The sequence below is a fragment of the Oncorhynchus masou genome, chromosome 1 (genome assembly GCF_036934945.1).
Source record: "Oncorhynchus masou masou isolate Uvic2021 chromosome 1, UVic_Omas_1.1, whole genome shotgun sequence".
NCBI lineage: Eukaryota > Metazoa > Chordata > Actinopteri > Salmoniformes > Salmonidae > Oncorhynchus > Oncorhynchus masou.
This window is the reverse complement of record NC_088212.1, coordinates 16,375,750-16,397,006: the sequence shown is the minus strand read 5'-3', so window position 1 is coordinate 16,397,006 and position 21,257 is coordinate 16,375,750. Positions and strand designations below refer to the sequence as shown.

Sequence of the window (21,257 nt, the reverse complement as noted above, 5' to 3'; positions counted from 1 at the left end):
GCCTACATAAAGTTCCACAAGCCTCATCACCACATTCTCCGACACTAGCTCACCTGCTAGGCGAAGTGGAATTATCCCAGATATTGAAAGCCATTCAGAATGTACAATTACGCACACTCTCACTGTATAGGCTACTCTAAATAGGCCAGAGTTGACTGATAAGACTGCTTTGATTCGGTGGACTGATATAGAGTACATACCATTTTAAAATGAGGCCTATAATTACAATAGAATGGCCCGCCCTGTTCTTCATTCACAATTGGTGATTAAATAATTATGCATCGTTCGCTTCCCCTCACTTATCAACTCACCCATTCTCCCCATCACTTTACTTAATTTATTTATTCTGTTGTTATATGTGTGAAATTAGTTTCGGTATATAGTTTAGGTTCAGTTTTGAGGCAATTGTCGGGGTCATTGTCAGCTGGGCACTTTCAAATGTTGGAAGAAGGAGACGGGCAGGCCATACTGTTAGGAGAAGGAGACGGGCAGGCCATACTGGGAGGAGACGGGCAGGCCATACTGTTGGGAGGAGACGGGCAGGCCATACTGTTGGGAGGAGACGGGCAGGCCATACTGTTAGGAGAAGGAGACGGGCAGGCCATACTGTTGGGAGGAGACGGGCAGGCCATACTGTTGGGAGGAGACGGGCAGGCCATACTGTTGGGAGAAGGAGAGGAGCAGTCCACACTATTGGGAGAAGGAGAGGAGCAGGCCATACTGTTGGGAGAAGGAGATGAGCAGTCCATACTGTTGGGAAAAGGAGATGGGCAGGCCATACTGTTGGGAGAAGGAGAGGAGCAGTCCACACTATTGGGAGAAGGAGAGGAGCAGTCCATACTGTTGGGAGAAGGAGATGGGCAGGCCACACTGTTGGGAAAAGGAGAGGAGCAGGCCATACTGTTGGGAGAAGGAGAGGAGCAGTCCACACTATTGGGAGAAGGAGAGGAGCAGTCCACACTATTGGGAGAAGGAGAGGAGCAGGCCACACTATTGGGAGAAGGAGAGGAGCAGGCCATACTGTTGGGAAAAGGAGAGGAGCAGGCCATACTGTTGGGAAAAGGAGAGGAGCAGGCCATACTGTTGGGAGAAGGAGATGGGCAGGCCACACTGTTGGGAAAAGGAGAGGAGCAGTCCATACTGTTGGGAAAAGGAGATGGGTAGGCCATACTGTTGGGAGAAGGAGAGGAGCAGGCCATACTGTTGGGAGAAGGAGATGGGTAGGCCATACTGTTGGGAGAAGGAGAGGAGCAGGCCATACTGGGGAGAAGGAGATGGGCAGGCCATACTGTTGGGAGAAGGAGAGGAGCAGTCCAGGGAGAAGGAGAGGAGCCATACTGTTGGGAGAAGGAGATGGGCAGGCCACACTGTTGGGAGAAGGAGAGGAGCAGGCCATACTGTTGGGAGAAGGAGAGGAGCAGTCCACACTATTGGGAGAAGGAGAGGAGCCCACACTATTGGGAGAAGGAGAGGAGCAGGCCACACTATTGGGAGAAGGAGAGGAGCAGGCCATACTGTTGGGAAAAGGAGAGGAGCAGGCCATACTGTTGGGAAAAGGAGAGGAGCAGGCCATACTGTTGGGAGAAGGAGATGGGTAGGCCATACTGTTGGGAGAAGGAGAGGAGCAGGCCATACTGTTGGGAGAAGGAGATGGGCAGGCCATACTGTTGGGAGAAGGAGAGGAGCAGTCCACACTATTGGGAGAAGGAGAGGAGCAGTCCATACTGTTGGGAGAAGGAGATGGGCAGGCCACACTGTTGGGAAAAGGAGAGGAGCTGTTGGGAGAAGGAGAGGAGCAGTCCACACTATTGGGAGAAGGAGAGGAGCAGTCCACACTATTGGGAGAAGGAGAGGAGCAGGCCACACTATTGGGAGAAGGAGAGGAGCAGGCCATACTGTTGGGAAAAGGAGAGGAGCAGGCCATACTGTTGGGAAAAGGAGAGGAGCAGGCCATACTGTTGGGAGAAGGAGATGGGCAGGCCACACTGTTGGGAAAAGGAGAGGAGCAGTCCATACTGTTGGGAAAAGGAGATGGGTAGGCCATACTGTTGGGAGAAGGAGAGGAGCAGGCCACACTGTTGGGAGAAGGAGATGGGTAGGCCATACTGTTGGGAGAAGGAGAGGAGCAGGCCATACTGTTGGGAGAAGGAGATGGGCAGGCCATACTGTTGGGAGAAGGAGAGGAGCAGTCCACACTATTGGGAGAAGGAGAGGAGCAGTCCATACTGTTGGGAGAAGGAGATGGGCAGGCCACACTGTTGGGAAAAGGAGAGGAGCAGGCCATACTGTTGGGAGAAGGAGAGGAGCAGTCCACACTATTGGGAGAAGGAGAGGAGCAGTCCACACTATTGGGAGAAGGAGAGGAGCAGGCCACACTATTGGGAGAAGGAGAGGAGCAGGCCATACTGTTGGGAGAAGGAGAGGAGCAGGCCATACTGTTGGGAAAAGGAGAGGAGCAGGCCATACTGTTGGGAAAAGGAGAGGAGCAGGCCATACTGTTGGGAGAAGGAGATGGGCAGGCCACACTGTTGGGAAAAGGAGAGGAGCAGGCCATACTGTTGGGAAAAGGAGATGGGTAGGCCATACTGTTGGGAGAAGGAGAGGAGCAGGCCACACTGTTGGGAGAAGGAGATGGGTAGGCCATACTGTTGGGAGAAGGAGAGGAGCAGGCCATACTGTTGGGAGAAGGAGATGGGCAGGCCATACTGTTGGGAGAAGGAGAGGAGCAGGCCATACTGTTGGGAAAAGGAGATGGGTAGGCCATACTGTTGGGAGAAGGAGAGGAGCAGGCCACACTGTTGGGAGAAGGAGATGGGCAGGCCATACAGAAGGAGAGGAGCAGGCCACACTGTTGGGAGAAGGAGATGGGCAGGCCATACTGTTGGGAGAAGGGTAGAGGGGAGCAGGCCACACTGTTGGGAGAAGGAGGGTAGGCCATACTGTTGGGAGAAGGAGATGGGCAGGCCATACTGTTGGGAGAAGGAGAGGAGCAGGCCATACTGTTGGGAGAAGGAGATGGGGAAAAGGAGAGGAGCAGTCCAGGCCATACTGTTGGGAGAAGGAGAGGAGCAGGCCACACTGTTGGGAGAAGGAGATGGGGAGAAGGAGATGGGCAGGCCATACTGTTGGGAAAGGAGATGGGGAGAAGGAGAGGAGCAGGCCATACTGTTGGGAGAAGGAGAGGAGCAGGCCACACTGTTGGGAGAAGGAGAGGGCAGGCCATACTGTTGGGAGAAGGAGAGGAGCAGGGTTGGGAGAAGGAGAGGAGCAGGCCATACTGTTGGGAGAAGGAGATGGAGCAGGCCATACTGTTGGGAGAAGGAGATGGGTAGGCCATACTGTTGGGAGAAGGAGAGGAGCAGGCCACACTGTTGGGAGAAGGAGATGGGGAGCAGGCCATACTGTTGGGAGAAGGAGAGGGCAGGCCATACTGTTGGGAGGCCATACACTGTTGGGAGAAGGAGAGGAGCAGGCCATACTGTTGGGAGAAGGAGAGGAGCAGGCCATACTGTTGGGAGAAGGAGACTGACAGGCCATACTGTTAGGAGAAGGAGATGGGCAGGCCACACTGTTGGGAAAAGGAGAGGAGCAGGCCACAATGTTGGGAAAAGGAGAGGAGCAGGCCATACTGTTGGGAGAAGGAGAGGAGCAGTCCACACTATTGGGAGAAGGAGAGGAGCAGTCCATACTGTTGGGAGAAGGAGATGGGCAGGCCACACTGTTGGGAAAAGGAGATGGGCAGGCCATACTGTTGGGAGAAGGAGAGGAGCAGTCCACACTATTGGGAGAAGGAGAGGAGCAGTCCATACTGTTGGGAGAAGGAGAGGAGCAGTCCACACTGTTGGGAAAAGGAGAGGAGCAGGCCATACTGTTGGGAGAAGGAGACTGGCAGGCCATACTGTTGGGAGAAGGAGATGGGCAGGCCATACTGTTGGGAGAAGGAGACGGGCAGGCCATACTGTTGGGAGAAGGAGATGGGCAGGCCATACTGTTGGGAGAAGGAGGGAGGCCATACTGTTGGGAAAAGGAGAGGAGCAGTCCATACTGGGGAGAAGGAGACTGGTAGGCCATACTGTTGGGAGAAGGAGAGGAGCAGGCCATACTGTTGGGAAAAGGAGATGGGTAGGCCATACTGTTGGGAGAAGGAGAGGAGCAGGCCATACTGTTGGGAGAAGGAGATGGGCAGGCCATACTGTTGGGAGAAGGAGAGGAGCAGGCCATACTGTTGGGAAAAGGAGATGGGTAGGCCATACTGTTGGGAGAAGGAGATGTTGGGAGAAGGAGATGGGCAGGCCATACTGTGGGGAGAAGGAGAGGAGCAGGCCATACTGTTGGGAGAAGGAGAGGAGCAGGCCATACTGTTGGGAGAAGGAGATGGGCAGGCCATACTGTTGGGAGAAGGAGATGGGCAGGCCATACTGTTGGGAGAAGGAGATGGGCTGGCCATACTGTTGGGAGAAGGAGACTGGTAGGCCATACTGTTGGGAGAAGGAGACGGGCAGGCCATACTGTTGGGAGAAGGAGACTGGGGCCATACTGTTGGGAAAAGGAGACTGACAGGCCATACTGTTGGGAGAAGGATAGGAGCAGGCCATACTGTTGGGAAAAGGAGAGGAGCAGGCCACAATGTTGGGAAAAGAGAGGAGCAGGCCATACTGTTGGGAGAAGGAGATGGGCAGGCCACACTGTTGGGAAAAGGAGAGGAGCAGGCCACTGTTGGGAAAAGAGAGGAGCAGGCCATACTGTTGGGAGAAGGAGAGGAGCAGTCCACACTATGGGGAAGGAGAGGAGCATCCATACTGCCATACTGTTGGGAGAAGGAGATGGGGCCAGGGAGAAGGAGAGGAGCAGTCCATATTGGGAGAAGGAGAGGAGCAGTCCATATTGTTGGGAGAAGGAGAGGAGCAGTCCACACTGTTGGGAAAAGGAGAGGAGCAGGCCATACTGTTGGGAGAAGGAGACTGGCAGGCCATACTGTTGGGAGAAGGAGATGGGCAGGCCATACTGTTGGGAGAAGGAGACGGGCAGGCCATACTGTTGGGAGAAGGAGACGGGCAGGCCCTACTGTTGGGAGAAGGATAGGAGCAGGCCATACTGTTGGGAAAAGGAGAGGAGCAGGCCATACTGTTGGGAGAAGGAGACTGGTAGGCCACACTGTTGGGAGAAGGAGATCGGCAGGCCATACTGTTGGGAGAAGGAGATGGGCAGGCCATACTGTTGGGAAAAGGAGAGGAGCAGTCCATACTGTTGGGAGAAGGAGACTGGTAGGCCATACTGTTGGGAGAAGGAGAGGAGCAGGCCATACTGTTGGGAAAAGGAGATGGGTAGGCCATACTGTTGGGAGAAGGAGAGGAGCAGGCCATACTGTTGGGAGAAGGAGATGGGCAGGCCATACTGTTGGGAGAAGGAGAGGAGCAGGCCATACTGTTGGGAAAAGGAGATAGACTGGGGAGAAGGAGAGGAGCAGGCCATACTGTTGGGAGAAGGAGAGGAGCAGGCCACACTGTTGGGAGAAGGAGATGGGCAGGCCATACTGTTGGGAGAAGGAGAGGAGCAGGCCATACTGTTGGGAGAAGGAGAGGAGCAGGCCATACTGTTGGGAGAAGGAGATGGGCAGGCCATACTGTTGGGAGAAGGAGATGGGTAGGCCATACTGTTGGGAAAAGGAGAGGAGCAGGCCATACTGTTGGGAGAAGGAGACTGGTAGGCCATACTGTTGGGAGAAGGAGACGGGCAGGCCATACTGTTGGGAGAAGGAGACTGACAGGCCATACTGTTGGGAAAAGGAGACTGACAGGCCATACTGTTGGGAGAAGGATAGGAGCAGGCCATACTGTTGGGAAAAGGAGAGGAGCAGGCCACAATGTTGGGAAAAGGAGAGGAGCAGGCCATACTGTTGGGAGAAGGAGATGGGCAGGCCACACTGTTGGGAAAAGGAGAGGAGCAGGCCACAATGTTGGGAAAAGGAGAGGAGCAGGCCATACTGTTGGGAGAAGGAGAGGAGCAGTCCACACTATTGGGAGAAGGAGAGGAGCAGTCCATACTGTTGGGAGAAGGAGATGGGCAGGCCACACTGTTGGGAAAAGGAGATGGGCAGGCCATACTGTTGGGAGAAGGAGAGGAGCAGTCCACACTATTGGGAGAAGGAGAGGAGCAGTCCATACTGTTGGGAGAAGGAGAGGAGCAGTCCACACTGTTGGGAAAAGGAGAGGAGCAGGCCATACTGTTGGGAGAAGGAGATACTGTTGGGAGAAGGAGATGGGCAGGCCATACTGTTGGGAGAAGGAGATGGGCAGGCCATACTGTTGGGAGAAGGAGATGGGCAGGCCATACTGGGCAGTTGGGAGAAGGAGATGGGAGAAGGAGATCGGCAGGCCATACTGTTGGGAGAAGGAGACTAGGCCACACTGTTGGGAGAAGGAGATGGGCAGGCCATACTGTTGGGAGAAGGAGAGGCCATACTGTTGGGAGCAGGCCATGTTGGGAGAAGGAGACTGGTAGGCCACACTGTTGGGAGAAGGAGAGGGCAGGCCATACTGTTGGGAGAAGGAGAGAAGGAGCAGGCCATACTGTTGGGAGAAGGAGACGGGCAGGCCATACTGTTGGGAGAAGGAGACTGGTTGGCTATACTGTTGGGAGAAGGAGAGGAGCAGGCCATACTGTTGGGAGAAGGAGAGGAGCAGGCCATACTGTTGGGAGAAGGAGATGGGTAGGCCACACTGTTGGGAATAGGAGATGGGCAGGCCATACTGTTGGGAGAAGGAGATGGGCAGGCCACACTGTTGGGAATAGGAGATGGGCAGGCCACACTGTTGGGAGAAGGAGATGGGCAGGCCATACTGTTGGGAGAAGGAGAGGAGCAGGCCATACTGTTGGGAGAAGGAGAGGAGCAGGCCATACTGTTGGGAGAAGGAGACGGGCAGGCCATACTGTTGGGAGAAGGAGACTGGTTGGCTATACTGTTGGGAGAAGGAGAGGAGCAGGCCATACTGTTGGGAGAAGGAGAGGAGCAGGCCATACTGTTGGGAGAAGGAGATGGGTAGGCCACACTGTTGGGAATAGGAGATGGGCAGGCCATACTGTTGGGAGAAGGAGATGGGCAGGCCATACTGTTGGGAGAAGGAGAGGAGCAGGCCACACTGTTGAGAAAAGGAGGGGCTACGGGGTAAACCATTCAAAAAGAGGACATGCCCTCCCTAAACTGGTTATCACTCCAGTTCTTATTGTGATATTAAGTTTCTAACAGTGTCAGTGTATTATATAGACTTATTTAGGAAAAGTCAAGGACAGAGGAGGGCATGACTTAAAAAATGGTAGAGTAATCACATATTTTTCACATAGTTACAATTAATGCTTTAGCGGTTCTAGGGTTAAGGGTGTTTGTCTGCAGACCTGTGGTAGGGAATGACTAAAGCCTGAGATCCATGTGACAATATAGGGGGAAAGATTGGAGTACAGGTGACTGTTGGCACCTCAATTGGCTGGAACGGAGTGAATGGAATGGTATCAAACATATCACACAGATGGTTACCATGTGTTTGATACCATTCCATTCTGGAGGGGATGGCAGTTGTTTTTATGGGCTCCTGACCAATTGAGGTATTTGGTGTATTTTATTGCACTAATCTTAACTTTTTTGTACATAATGTTTCCGTCAACGTTTCCTACCTATACTTTATCCCTACGTATATGTACATACAGTATCTACCTCAGTTACACTGTACCCCTGCACATTGACTCGGAACTGGTACCCCGTGTATATAGGCAAGTTATCGTTACTCATAGTGTATTTATTCCTTGTGTTATTGTTTTTCTATTTATTCCTATTATTTGTATTTTTTATATAGATTTTCCACTATTTATCTCTGCATTGTTGGGAGGGCCCGTAGGTAAGCATTTCCCTGTTAGTCTACACCTGTTGTTTACGAAGCATGTAACAGATATATTTTATTTTATTCACTCTATTCCAGCCATTATTTTGAGCCTTCCTCCCCTCAAAAGCCTCATGTGGAATGGAGGTGGGAGAAAGAGCGGTAGGAAACAACTAGGGACGAGAAACTGTAGGGAGGGAAACCATGAAAAAGAATGAAGGATGAAGAGTTGGTCCTTAACTGTACAGCATGCTGTATGAGTAGACGTGTGAATACCAAAGACATTCTTAATCGAATCCAGAGTAGGAGAGACATGATCAAGAGAAAAAGACCAAACAACACAGGAGGAGGAGAGAGAAACAGATGAGGAGAGACATGAGGAGAGAGAAAGTCATTACTTACATGTCCATGTTTTGCATGCCGTGTGTGTGTGTGTGTGTGTGTGTGTGTGTGTGTGTGTGTGTGTGTGTGTGTGTGTGTGTGTGTGTGTGTGTGTGTGTGTGTGTGTGTGTGTGTGTGTGTGTGTGTGTTTAAACCTACCATACTGCTTACCCCATCAATCAGAGGCTGGATTGCCTGTCATCCTCTCTTCATGCAGATAAGGGCCCTTGAGACCCCTGTGTTGCACTACCACCAGAGATCCAGGGGGTAAACTGCAGTATGCTGCAACCACTCTACCTAAACCCATTCCAACAGCTCCTCAAGGGACTGTAGGGTGGTTGTGTATCTGTTGTCGCCCTTTTTGGGTTAAATACCTCCATCAGAATATTGTGTTCACTTTAGACCTTCACTGTATCTGCATCCAGCAGACTGGTTTAATGGTCCAGATCAGAGTCTTGTGTGGTCATGAGTCTATAACATGTGTGTCGGTTGCTTCCACCAAGACCTCCTCTGTTCCAGCAAAATGAAATGTGGTTGCATTGGTGGGTTTGCTATGCTGGCGATGCCGGAACTTTGATGTTTGAATAGCTGCATGTATCACTATTTGCATCCGTTTTTAGGACTCTGGTCTGGACCATTAAACCAGTCTGCTGGATAATGTCTTCACCTTGAGTGTGAGGGGTATCGAAGATGACACTTATTTTGTAAGAATTCACACCTTTGGCATTCACGCCTCTAAGTAAGTGTGGAGTGGTTTTTGGAGAGGAACCTGACATGTTTGTGGAATAGGGAGGTGTGGGAATCTTTTGTGAATGTATTTGCAGATTGCAATAAAAGACAACATCATTCATTGTACATAAATACAGACTCTAGTGAGTGCGTCAGACATGTTGATCATATCTGACGCACACGTCAACAGTTATAAATCAAATCATGTATGGAAGTCAATGGGAGATTTGCACAAAAGGGTCACATCCACATATCTCGTGTCGAATTACATAATGTCTACTTTTTTTTACATAAAAGCAACATGAACGATAACAAGGCCCATATTGATGTATACAAAACGGCACGGAACCAGTTCTAACTCTCCATTATTACACTACTAAATCAGAGTTAGGACTTTTTCCTGACTATGTGATCTACAGGGAAAAACGCTTGGCCCTAATGAAATAACATTTTATTGGTTGCATACATATATCTTTCAGATTTTATCGCAGATGCAGCAAAATGCTTGTATTTCTAGCCTCAACAGTGCAGTAATACCTAACAATGCAAAACAATACACACGAATTCAATAATGAAATGAGAAAGGAATTAAGGAATGAAGAAATATCAGAAAGAGCAATGTCAGATTCTGAATATAAATATGTATGTATATTATGGTATGTATAGACATTATGGACAGTAAATGAATAAAGGTGTGTACAGCAGTAGGATGAGCCTTGACTAGAATACTGTATATACTGTATATATGAAGTGGGTAAAACAGCATATACACATTATTAAAGTTACCAGTGTTCAATGACTATGTACATAGGGCGGCAGTCTCTCAGGTGGGTGGTAGCTGGCTAGTAAAAGTGACGAAGTTCAGGGCAGGGTACTGGGGGGAGGCTTTATGTGCCCTACTCACTGTGCCCAGTCAGAACTGCAGTAATTCTAGAGCTTTCAGCATACTCTCCCAGGGCTTGTATAGGGCTGATGATAAGGACTTGGTATGAGTGCTATCGCTGATCATACCCAGGGCCCCAGAAAAGCCATTGAGAAGACATCCTCCCTAGTGGGGGAATTACCTTAGTGCGTGTTAGCGATCTGTGGAATATTTTGGGAATTGAGCAGTCTGAAGTGACTATGAAGTGTCTTGCAGTAGGAGGATAATGCAGGCCTTCTCACTGCTCTCTTCAGTAAGGAGCAGGATTCTTCGAGTGGAAATGCGGTGTGGCTTGCTCAAGTGTCATTATTTCACAGGAATCCTGTGCACCATGCAGCAGAACACGTCAAAGGAGATCAGAAACGGAATGTGTTCAGCTTTTGAGACCTTTCTACCATATATACCAGCTCGAGTTCCCTTACATCACGACTGAATGTCCTTGGTCCTGGGGGACCAACAGGAATGAACTTTGTATTTGATCATCAACACCTAATCGTCAAGCCCTTGATTAGTTGAATGAATCAGATGTGTTGGTGCTGGGCAAGAAAAGGTTTTGCCCCCCAGTGGGGCCCCAGGAACAGGACTGAGAAAGCCTGAGAAAACCATAGAAAGGTGTCTGAAAGAAGGTTTTCTAGGGATCATAGTTGGCTGATGTCAAGTCAACCACTCAGAATGTCTTCAACACCTGCAGGGGTCCGTCCCACTGGTTTTCCATTTCACATAATGGCGAGTCCCATTACATCCCAATTAAATAGTCATAATCACGCTTGTTTAATTGAAATGATCACGGCCTTCAATGAAGCGGTCCCAGTAGGTACCTATCACCCATATTCCATTTAATTCTACTGTCGATTAACCACACTTAGACACAAGGCTTGTATTTATCAACAACACAGTGTGCATCCCAATACATTTGTTATGCTTGTTTATATTTGAATATTTTATTCTCGCTCGCTTAACTACATATCAGCAGAGAGATTGATAATTTACTTCTGGGCTGTTGTTTAGCAAACTGCCTATCTATTGGGTTTTGTTGGATGCTACTGCACCAAGAATGGTCTGCCGTGAGGGAAATGACAATAGGATGCTACAGTAACACCACTGCCATGTGTTTCTATGGCCACAAAGCACAGGTCTTGACCATCTTTCTGGGCATTGACGTTATGGAAATGTAGCCATCAGAATTATGTAGCCTACACAGCATGTCCATCTCTCTTTATCTTCTTCTAACCTTTGCTCTTGCTATCCTTTCTTATTTCCCTTTGTTTGCGTGATGAGGTGCACATATGCTAATAAGCTTTCTGTGCTCTGTGTGGGTGTTCAAGATCACAATTCATTTAATGTCATTCCCACTGTCCTTCCTTTCGCAGGTGTTCCAAGGAAACTTTGACAATGACACGCACAGAAAGAACGTGATAGCTCCGCCCATCTACGCCCGATTTGTCCGGATCCTTCCATGGTCGTGGTACAGCAGGATCACTTTGCGTGCAGAGTTACTGGGATGCACAGAGGAAGAGTGACCGCCCCTCCCCCCTTTAATAATGGATCATCTAGCCCAGATCCCGTGTTTCAATATAAACTGTGCAACCTGTAAAAAGAAATCAATTTCAAATGGATTTTTCAAGAATACGTGTTTGGTTGTGTTGGGTTGCTGTTTGTTTTTTTGTACAATGATTTAAACCTGTCCTTGTCCTATTTTTATTTCTTTTGTGGTTAATGTCTTTTATTTTTCTCCAGATTTCCATGGTGTTTGGAATGAACTTGTGTAACATATTTGACTGGCAGGGGTGGGGGAGTGGGGAGGGGAATCACACTCTGATTTAAACGTATTGCCATGGAAGCTACTGTACAGTGTCACTTTTTAACAAAGACGACATGAAACCTATCTACCATGCTTCATTGGACATTATTAACCCCACTTCAACTCATAGCGGAACTATCCAAGAAATCCTTCAACGATGACAACTAAAATACTACAGTGACAGATATATTTTACACCTCTTCAAGCCAGGCTTTTACCATTGCTGACACTGACATTGTAACGCAAGTCAAAAACAACAACAATGCCATTGTATTTTATGTAAAACACTTAATAATTGCATGGTGCATAAATTATTATATTAAATGTATATTATGACAAATCATTTATAACTCCTTCCCTACGAGCAATCGCTTTGTTTTAGGGATCTATTTTTACGTGCATTTTAAATAGTTCTGATACACACCTCAAAAGCTTAAAGAGTGACTGATCTGCTCAACGAATAACAAGCAGTATAGACACTGAGCTTGATGGGCTAGCTGATTGACGAGTCCAAATGCTCTCAGCTTTTTATTGCTTCTTTAATTTATTTCAATGTAATTAGCATTTCAAGATAATTACGTCACAATTGTAGAATTGTATACTGTTTACTTTTCTTTTTGTCTGCTTTTTTATCCTGCCCAATTCTGCCTTTACAATATACTTTTGAATCAATTTGAAGAGCTCAGGATAGAAGACATCCATCCATACCCACAATTTTATCATTTCTAAGAGTAAGCCCTCCTTTTAATATAATATTTTACTTATTATTTTTTTACGTTTACAGACATTACCATGGCAATCAAATTAATAAAATGACAAACTTACTTCACAGAAATATTTTCTTTATTTATTATATTTTCTTTTTTATATCAAAATACATAGTGACAGCATAACACAAACAGCTTTCTATTCATGCATTTTCCAAAAAAAAACGAAGTAAGAACTTTGAATATATAAATATCTGTCTTTGTCTTTGATATGTACAATGCACATTATCAGTTGTTGTTTCAGTATGTCACTGTATTTCAGTGTTGCATTTTAAAGTATCATTACGTGCAACATAAAAAATATATATTTGATTGACACCAGAAATACCAGAATAGTCAAGGACTTATGCCCATTTTTTGCAATATGATTGGGGAAAAAAGCCACTTGACTTTTACCCTAGTTTGTGCAATTTCCAATCGGAATGTCCCTGGAGTGACCTTTATGATATTGGGACATTACGTCCCAAAAAGAAAGTTTCCCGATGTTATTCGTTCATAATCCTGAAACCCATATACGCTGATAGAGCGATTTTGTTTGAACAAAACTGGATGTGAAGTTGGTATTGGTGTAAAACAGTGTAACATTTGTTAGATCCATGGACACAGCATAAGCGTCATGCCATACAACTAACTCACTTTTTATAATGGATGTATTTGGCTAGGCATAATGTTTTTTGTTTAATATTTTGATATCTTGGCTTTTGATCGAGCTATTTACTAGTATTTCTTGTCCAGCTGTTCCTGTCTCCATAAGGTTGTCTGCTTGATTTATCATCCTAGATGGCTGCCTGTGTGCACTTTTCACAACGGGATTTTTACTGACCAATGGATATGGCAGCATGACATATTAGGAGGGATACAGTATCAAATATGTCCATGTCCACAGGCACATTTTGTTATAGCATTATGTTACAGGTCCTTTACTTTGCACTCACCATTGCTGCATTGTAAAACCTTGGCTAACTGGTGAAGGGGAACCAGGATGTCCATATTGTGTTTCTGTGTCAACTCATTCTGAGTTTCAAGCGCTATCTAGCAAAGTGTACCAATTATATGCTGATTAGTCCAAGCTTGCGAAGGAGAGTCAGAAACTAATACTGTGTACAGCTGAAAAAAAATGTTGCTTCAAATAAGAGCTCTTTCAGTTTGACCAATAAAAATATGTCTGTGAATTGAATGGCTTTCCTTTTTTTGCTCGCAAAGGTGTCACGTTACCCGTCTTTAATAGGAGAGTCTTTTCTCGTTCTCTGATCATGCTCTGCTTTCTCCCAGCGTCTGATTACACGTGGCTGTGCTTTAGCGTGTCGCCTTCATTGATTTACCGTAGGCTGCCATGCTTAGTTCCTTCATTGCACTTTCAACTTCATTCTCTTTGCTGTGGCAGGGGATCAAGACGTGAGTCGAAGGCCAAACGTGAAACTACACTGTCTATTAATGAATCAATTACGTGAGATCCCGTATGGGGAGATAATTGCCTCGTAACTCAGGTGAGTGAAGTTGCACACCAATTAAAAGCTGATTAGAAAACAATCTGTTTAGTCTGCCTGCCCCATCCGTTATATCAGGGGTGTCAAACTCATTCCATGGAGGCCGAGTGTCTGCTAATTTTTGTTTTTTCCTTTCAATTAAGACCTAGACAACCAGGTGAGGGGGTGGGAGCAGGACCCAGTTTGGGGAAACCCTGCGTTAGAGCATGATCCGGAAAAGAGGAGATGCCGGTGGAATGAGGAGTGTGTCTTAGCAGAGCCCCAGCCTGATTTACAACTGCAGCCTGGTAAACAGGCTCTGGATGAAAGCTTCCTGGAGAAATTTGAGAGAATGACGGATACACAGCCTTTTTTGCATTCCTAGCATAGACATAGCCATGCCTTCAACTTGCCTTGTGTGTAGTTATATTTCAAATGTATGTATATAAAAGAATCTAAAGCAGCTAACAAGGCTGTAACTTGGATAATAACATTGAGGTTGAGCATAAAGAGCTTTTATAAGAGGCTTTATTTTATTTGAGGTTAAATGCATATTGTAATAAATAATAGTTTTGCACATAATCAAAGGTGTCTTTTTTCTTAGAGTAGAGGTAGTATAGTCTTTGGAAACCAATTTACATTCAATGTCTTCACCCTCTCACACATCTTTACTTATACAAAATATGTATGCTTTGTACCATTCTTTCATCTTGCCTTAAGGTTGTGCAAAAAAATAACCACGGAAAAAAGTAAACAAATGTCAGTACAGCAAGCTACTGTTCACTGACAGAAGGAAATTGGAATTCATAAGGTCACTTCACTCAAAGAACCCCAGACCAAAGGATTAGATGGAAATGTACTTAGGAAGGCCTCAGACTGTCAACCCAGACCAGGACCTTGAATTAGACCTGCCAGACTTTTACTCCATCACCTTGCTTCAGTGACTGATGCGTGGTACCTATGGCCCTGACAGGTCCTGACAACTCCGTTGACTCCCTTGTTGAAGAGTGAGTGAAGATCATGTCAATCCATGTCAGTTCACCCCATGCATCTCTGTCTATATAGTAACCAGGTCTGACATTGCTGACACACTCACATGCTCTCAGCCTCACACCTTCCCCCTTCACTCGCCCTGTGCATGTGTGTGTGTGTGTGTGTGTGTGTGTGTGTGTGTGTGTGTGTGTGTGTGTGTGTGTGTGTGTGTGTGTGTGTGTGTGTGTGTGTGTGTGTGTGTGTGTGTGTGTGTGTGTGTGTGTGTGTGTGTGTGTGTGTGTGGGTGTCTGTGTGTGTGTGTGTGTGTGTGTGTGTGTGTGTGTGTGTGTGTGTGTGTGTGTGTGTGTGTGTGTGTGTGTGTGTCTGTGTGTGTGTGTGTGTGTGTGTGTGTGTGTGTGTGTGTGTGTGTGTGTGTGTGTGTGTGTGTGTGTGTGTGTGTGTGTGTGTGCGTGTGTGCGTTCGTGTGTAACCATGCATGCAAGTGCTTTCAGAACTGCTGAGTTGTGACCAAAGTGTGAAGTATCTTATATAGTCTTACATATTTTACATTACTATAGATTATTGCTCATAATTAGCAATACTGTAAATTGTTGTATGATTTCGAGTTAAATGTGAGTTTATTTGGAGATACAGGAAGTCATTTATTACCAAAACAAGACCACCTCTAAGAAAGATGTGTGTACACCTGAATAGAATGGCAGATCCAGTGTAAGGGAGATACAATTACTTTTCCATGATCCGTGTGACATTTCTGAAGCATCCCTGTGAACTATAGTCATCTGATTGCCCCTCAAAACCCAAACACAACCAACAACATGTTGCTGGCTACTGAACATCTACAATACAACCAAACACTCACTGTGCAAAGCGCATCTGCTTTCCCAAGACATCATTATTCCAAACACAAGCATTTGGGGACAACCAGGTCACCCGCGATACAAGCCCGTATTCAACGTCCATTCATGTCTGAGGACCTCTGGAGATATGGTGGAAATTGTCCACTAAGGGCAACAGTGAGCGCTTTTAGCTTCAAGTAGGTTCCACTTTTGCTACGGATGGGGGGAGGTGGAAGAGCGTACACATCTGCCTCTGATACCAAAGGTTGCAAGTTGAAATTCAGTGACTGAAAGTAGTTTTTCATATTTTTGTTTGAAGCCTATCCCAAACCTTAACCCTTATCTTAACCATTCAGAGTTCATGCCTAACATTAATAATTTGGAGTTCATACCTAAACTTAGCCTTAAACACTTTGACACTTTTGAGAAGCATGGATGAATGTCTAATTCTGATGTCAACTGGTAGTTTGATGAATATTTATCTTTCCATTTTAACATCCAATGTCAAATCTAGTGGGATGGCTCAGGTTCTGTACTACATGTATTTCAATTCCATTAAACGTCTCCAGCCGTTTACAGAAGAGCTGTATCCCCTGCCGTAATCCAGCTTTGTGAACAAATTTTATTCCCTCATTATGTATTGAAGCCAATACTTTTTTTCCTAAAATAATAACTGGATTATGTTATGGTTTCAATAGGGAAGGCATTGATATTTCCCATTTCAAAATATTGTTGTCTCTCTTTCTGCTCTCCAATTGTGTTCCCGACTGCAAGAGGAAATGGACAATACATAATATCTGCTATTAATATCTGATGTTAAGTGCTGAGAACAAAAGTTGTGCTTGGTGAGTGGAATTTAATTTGGAGTCCGTGAGGTTATTTGCAGAATGACATGGAGATTAAAGGTCTCGTACCCATCAGGAGTTTGTCCACCCCTACCGGGGACGCTGTGAAGTGGCTCATTATCAGCTGAACAGGAATGACAGCACTTGCATGACAGAGAAGTCTCCCCCGCTGTTCCCGTGTGTTCTAACAGGCAGAGCCCACACGCTCTGTCAGATGGGCTGACCAAAGGAGAGGCAGGGGGACTGATGAGGCACAGAATAAATAGCAGAGAAAAGTTTTGTTGTTGCGTAACCTAATGAAGGGCTGACCTGTGTGTGCGGAATCCTCGTTCGGGAACATGACATCCTTACTAGTGACATCTAGAGAACTAGTCATGAGGCATGTCAAGACATTGATCACTCCATATTCCATGTAGTGCAGACGACATGATGGAGATTTTCAGCAGTGGTTGTTCAAACAGAGGTCTGCAGTCACTGTCTTACATGCACATTGAAGCAGAGTCATGGTGGACAGTTTGCTGCTGAGCCCTTAATGATGTAGAATTATTGCATTAGCCAAATCAATATGTTTTGCCTATTGTCTATAAAGGAAGGAAAACAAACAAGTGTGTGCATGCGTGTGTGTGTGTTCGTGTGTGTACAGTATGTGTGTGTGTACATGCGTGTGTGTGCGTGCGCGTGTGCTTGCGTGCGTGCGTGTGTGCGTGTGTGCGTGTGTGTGTGTGTGTGTGTGTGTGTGTGTGTGTGTGTGTGTGTGTGTGTGTGTGTGTGTGTGTGTGTGTGTGTGTGTGTGTGTGTGTGTGTGTGTGTGTGTGTGTGCGTGTGTGTGCGTGTGTGTGTGTGTGTGTGTGTGTGTGTGTGTGTGTGTGTGTGTGTGTGTGTGTGTGTGAGAGATTTAGAGACATAGCGGGAAAGAGAAAGTATGGCTGTGTAGGTATCATCTTAAAATGCTATATTTTATGAGGTGTTCATAAGGAAATATATCATTACGTATGTCACAGAGATGGAGGATGTAGCACACTATTTGGCCTCATTGGTGGAATGTTATTCATATTTTTCTCAATTTCATAATTAATAAAGATGTTTTTTTTATGGTGTCTTCTTCTTTTTGAGCCCATAAACATGTCTGTGAGGTGTATACTTTAGTTTCAAAGTAGATTTGTTTAAGAATACCAAGAATCACTCTGTGTGACCCTGATTTAGCCCACTGCAGTAAAAGGTTAATGAGATTTACTGCTGAACCACAATGGTAGCTTCCAGCTCATACAGACAGCTACATTTATGCATAATGTGATTTCAAGCACTGATTACAGGTTTAAAAAGTTTCCTTCTCTGTGGCTTCTGTGTCTGAGTCAAGATATATATGGTTTTTGAAAATATGGAATCTGATGATCATGATAAGGTGCTTAAGGTTCAATTTCATAGTTTCGTAGTTGCAAAATGGCTGAACAAGCATCTGGGAGTAGCGGATGGCTAGCTTAGTAGTTCACAGTGACCTTCACCGTCACCTTCTGGAAGAGCCAAAGTACAGACATCCCTGACAGATAGATACCTTTGTTTTATGGAATTGTAGTATATTATATACTAGTGTTAGTAGCTTTATGAGTATGCTATGTTATTGTGATAATATTGAATCCTGGAGTGGCTTAGTACTTGCATCGGCATTGTGGTTTCAGAGCAGACAATAGAACAGAACTACCAGTAAGATTTTGTGGAAACTATGAATGCAGTTAACTAGCCTCCATCCAGACTGCTGTGTGTATAAGCTACTGTACTGTATGAATGCAGTTAACTAGCCTCCATCCAGACTGCTGTGTGTATAAGCTACTGTACTGTATGAATGCAGTTAACTAGCCTCCATCCAGACTGCTGTGTGTATAAGCTACTGTACTGCATGAATGCAGTTAACTAGCCTCCATCCATACTGCTGTGTGTATAAGCTACTGTACTGTATGAATGCAGTGAACTAGCCTCCATCCATACTGCTGTGTGTTTATGCTACTGTACTGTATGAATGCAGTTAACTAGCCTCTATTCAGACTGCTGTGTGTATAAGCTACTGTACTGTATGAATGCAGTTAACTAGCCTCCATGCAGACTGCCACCCACAACATTTGAATATAACAGCGCTAGAGAATTAGATCAGCTGCCACTAAATATGTTTACAGATGCTATTCCAGGGATCACATTGACTTTAAACATTTTTTATCTCTACAGCACTAATGTGCTGTAACAATGTCTAATGTACTGTATTTTTCAGACAGTTAAAATCACAAAACTGAATATAATATTTTTTCTATCATTCAGTAAACTCACTTTGTATATTAAGGATTGTGAAGACAAATAACTATTCAATCAAATAATTCTCAAGAAGAACATCAAAGGGCTTGTCAGCTGTTTTCCAAAAAGGAGACTGCATGAATTTCCATAGAAGCCAATGCTAGTTATTTATAGCAGATTTTTGTCGTAAACACTTACCTAATTTGTCTGTATGGCTCTGTGTTTGTCACACTCACAATTGTGGGCGCATGTGTTTTGCGTACGGTGCAAAATCTTTCTGGTTATCTTGTTTTTGGAGTCTGTGGGGAGTCTTTGGCAGACCTGGGCCAACCTTGTGCGCAGCATTTCCTTCTCTAACTAAATTGTTGCTAATGTTATTTGGGATTCCAGGTACCTATGGACCATTGAAGTAAGTCAAGTATGCTACCAAAAAGCTTCAGAGATTGCCAGGCAAACTCCTCTCCTGTATCTTATTTAGGCCAGATCTACCGTGAGCTAAGCATTATGGGTCTTTCTATAACCTAGGCTACCAATGAGCATGTCTTGTAGTGGACAACTGTTTGGAGCTGTTCCAAAATCTTGAATAATGAATAGCTTTTCTTTCTTCATGTGAATACATTAAGATATAGAGGGGGAATGTAGATACATTCAATATGTATCTACATCCCATGAGGTGGCAGGTAGCCTAGTGGTTAGTGTTGGACTAGTAACCTGAAGGTAGGAAGATCAAATCCCCCAGTTGACAAAGTAAAAATCTGCCTTCTGCCCCTAATAAGGCAGTTAACCCACTGTTCCTGGGCTGTCACTGAAAATAAGTATTTGTTCTTAACTGACTTGACTAGTCAAATAAAGGTAAACATATATAATTTATGAATTGAATCAAAACCTATAGTCTATTTAAATCCTTTCTCATGCTTGGAGTCTTCACAGATTTGGCAACAATAGTGTGACATAAAACATTAACTTTCTTTCCTTACATTTATGAAACTGTTCTTTGTTGTTATATCACATACTAAGCATAGAACAACTGAATTACACATTGACCTTAATCCTGTGAAATTCCTGGATATTGCTGTAAGACTCTTTTTTTCTATGGAGATCTCTTAAGTGTACTGTAACCTTGTAACATTTCCCTATCTTACTGTGTGATTAGGGCTGTTGCGGTGACCATATTACCACCACATGGCAGTCATGACCGCAGTAAAGTTCTATGTGACTATTGAGTCACGGTAATCTCCTTTTATGCACTCTAGACATGCTTTGGTAGTACCCAACTTGGTAACGACCAACAGGTCCTAATGGCCTGATACTCGGGGCTCTATTGTCTCTCTAACCACTCTGACAATACAAATGCAATCGAAAATCACATTCTAAACAGTAACTGCCTCACTGTGATAATCTGAAGAAAGAAGGTCAATAGTAGGTTGAAACTGAGTGTCAAATGTTTCGTGGGGATATTATTTCAAAGCAATATTCACAACGAAATGGAGAGCGATTTCTAAGGTGATGATTCATTCAAAACACCCAGACACATACAGTACCTTCAGAAAGTATTCAGACTTTTTACACAGTTTGTTACACTACAGCATTATTCTCAAATGGATTTAAATAAATATAAAATCCTCAACAATCTACACACAATAACCCATAATGATGAAGCGAAAACAGGTTTTTATATCTATCTTTGCAAATGTATTACAAATAAAAACAGACCCTTTGCTATGAGACTCGAAATTGAGCTCAGGTACATCCTGTTTTCATTGGTCATCTTTGAGATGTTACAACAACTTGATTGGAGTCCACCTGTGGTAAATTCAAGTGATTGGACATGATTTGGAAAGGCACACATCTGTCTCTATAAGGTCCCACAGTTGACAGTGCATGTCAGAGCAAAAAACAAACCATGAGGTTGAAGGAATTGTCTGTAGAGCTCCGAGACAGGATTGTGTAGAGGAACAGATCTGTTGAAGGGTACCCAAAAATGTCTGCAGCATTGAAGGTCCCCAAGAACACAGTGGCCTCCATCATTCTTAAATGGAAGAAGTTCGGAACCACCAAGATTCTTCCTAGAGCTGGCCGGCCGGCGAAACTGAGCAAATGGGGGAGAAGGGCCTTGCTCAGGGAGGTGACCAAGAACCCAATGGTCACTTTGACAGAGCTCTAGAGTCCCTCTGTGGAGATGGGAGAACCTTCCAGAAGGACAACCATCTCTGCAGCACTCCACCAATAAGGCCTTTATGGTAGAGTGACCAGACCGAAGCCACTACTCAGCAAAACGCACATGACAGCCCGCTTGGGGTTTGCCAAAAGGCACCTAAAGTCTCTGGTCTGATGTAGCCAAGATTGAAACCAAGAGTGCCAAATGC

General features: G+C 45.3%; 1 protein-coding gene across 2 annotated transcripts in view; it reads left to right on the top strand.

The window, feature by feature from the left end:
* The window catches only part of LOC135521163 (EGF-like repeat and discoidin I-like domain-containing protein 3), a 208,883-nt gene extending 195,207 nt beyond the window's left edge, over positions 1–13,676 (top strand). For both annotated transcript variants that reach the window (XM_064947183.1, XM_064947126.1), the window contains one exon: positions 11,274–13,676. In XM_064947183.1, the coding sequence (XP_064803255.1) occupies positions 11,274–11,423 (150 nt within the window). In that variant the 3' untranslated portion in view covers positions 11,424–13,676. The remainder of the gene's footprint in view (positions 1–11,273) is intronic.
* The last annotated feature ends 7,581 nt before the right edge of the window (positions 13,677–21,257 follow it).